Here is a 1,948-nt window from a genome sequence, read left to right as displayed (position 1 = left end):
TTTTTTTTTTAAATAAAAACCAAAAATGTGGAACACTACTCATTGTGCATTTATGTGGAAACCACTAAGAGGCAGAGGAACCAGAGAAGATTCATGACAGTAAGTATAGTCAAAAGACTTTGGGAGGTTTTCTATGAAGCAGTATTCTTGAGAGGAAAGCAGCTTGCATTTACTTCCACTTTCAATCAGTTGATACCACCTGTGACCCCCTGCTCTCTTGTACCGAGTGCCCTATTCCAAGACCAGCTGAAAAGGGCATTTTAGCTTCAGACTTACACTGCACTGTCAATCACAGTAAAGACTGGAGCAATATATTGTCAAGATAAAGCCACCACTGCAGGAATGCCTTTCCAAATGAAGCTCCTTGTCTACAAATAAGCAGTTACTCGGGAAAAACCCAAAGTAATTAGTTTTTACGTTACAATCTGGCTAATGTGAATAAAAAATTAATTTGGAACTGGCTCAATACATAAAGCAATATCTAAAATGAAATGTTTACTATTCCGAGAACTACTGCTGGCAGTTTCGTTACCATGGCAGTGGCTAATCCATGCCTCAGGGAAGCAAGGAGAAAATCCTTACGAAGGGACATTGGGGCACAGAAAGAAGGACGTGTCAGAATTGCACCAGAGAGAACCATGAAGATCAAGACAGAAACCAATGATCCTGCAACAGGGGACATAAACCCAACCCTAAACCACAGCACCTGGGCCTCACCTGCTAAAGGCAAGGAACTGTAGAACTATTTCATTGCTTTGCAAGAAGTCAGCTTCTTCCCTCTGGGGGTCAAAGTTCACAGGGGCTGCAGGGTCCAAAACTTCTGCTGGTTCCTTGTTGCAATCCAGGATTTCTGGAAAGCCAGCAGCATGTAGGCGGGCTAGAGAGGCCCGAGTGAGCGCTGTGGTAGAGCTGAAAGAGAAATGCCTTTGAGTTTTCCAGGCAGTGAGAAACATCAAAATGCAAAACTTTTCTATCTTGGTGTCTCTGGTACCTCTTTAATGAGCATTTTAAGTTGGTTCCAAGTTACTTAGAGAGATGGTGTCAGCAAGGAATGGGCTGGTGACACAGACCTGGAGCTCCATCCCACTAGCTAACTAGTGAGTTCACCTGCTCATGCTCCACTCACTGGCACCTCTGGCAAAGGGCCTCACCTGCTTGCCTGTGCTCCCATAGCAATGATTGGCACATGCACTGGCATGAAGGGCAACTCCTGCAGCTGGTCACTCGCCAGGGACTCTTGGGCCAGCGAGCCACAGCTGAGGTCAGCCTCCAGATGGGTTATGCTGCCACTGCCATGCATCTGCTCCTGCTGACAAACAAGGGGCTCAGATGAAATGAGCAGTCTCCTAGATGGACAGGTAACACCACAGCAAGGGGGCAGGCTCTGGAGCTCCTTGGGCTGCAGAGCCAGTGGCCTTACTCCCAGGCAATGGGCAGAACACAGAACTACTACTGCCTCACAGCCAACTGGCTTATGCACTGAGCTCTGCTGCCTCTCCTGCATGAAAGTGCAGCTGTGAAGAAAGAGCTGAAGCATTCTCAGACACCCAGGTTCTATGTATGCTGAGCTGTGGAACATGCTGTGACCACAGGCCTCTGTTCACTTTGTAGCTCTGTGAGAATGCATACCCAAGTAAGAACACGTCTTTCTGCAAAGGCTGGACAAGGGAAAAGATAGGCCAGTACTTAAACCTAAATTGAAACCCTTACTGTGCGTCTATGCTGGCCTCTCCCTGGAGATGGAGGAAGTAGAGAGCCACTGGGCCGCTGCAACGGGGGTTTTGTTACATGGTGTGGTGACACGGACAACTGAGAGATCGACAACTGGAAAGGAAATAACTGATTATCATTAAGTTGATGAGGCTGCTGAAGGAAGAAATGCCATAATGTATGAACTTCCTGCGGGAACCTGGTTAGGTCAGGAGTGCCAGAAACTCATGCAAGACAT

The 1,948-nt window shown here is 47.3% G+C and overlaps 1 protein-coding gene across 7 annotated transcripts in view; it reads right to left on the bottom strand.

The window, feature by feature from the left end:
- NPHP4 (nephrocystin 4) overlaps positions 1–1,948 on the bottom strand; it is a 148,664-nt gene that overhangs the window by 44,748 nt on the left and 101,968 nt on the right. For 6 of the 7 annotated variants that reach the window (XM_019511611.1, XM_019511610.1, XM_019511614.1 and 3 more), the window contains 3 exons: positions 1,711–1,824; positions 1,152–1,309; positions 718–909 (listed from right to left, as the gene is read on the bottom strand). In XM_019511611.1, the coding sequence (XP_019367156.1) occupies positions 718–909; positions 1,152–1,309; positions 1,711–1,824 (464 nt within the window). The remainder of the gene's footprint in view (positions 1–717; positions 910–1,151; positions 1,310–1,710; positions 1,825–1,948) is intronic. The other variant, XM_019511613.1, reaches the window with a different exon arrangement.

This window comes from Gavialis gangeticus, unplaced genomic scaffold (genome assembly GCF_001723915.1).
Source record: "Gavialis gangeticus isolate Ggan-Ray unplaced genomic scaffold, GavGan_comp1, whole genome shotgun sequence".
Taxonomy (NCBI): domain Eukaryota; kingdom Metazoa; phylum Chordata; order Crocodylia; family Gavialidae; genus Gavialis; species Gavialis gangeticus.
Note: the sequence above shows the minus strand (reverse complement) of the source record. Positions and strands in the feature narration are given on the sequence as shown.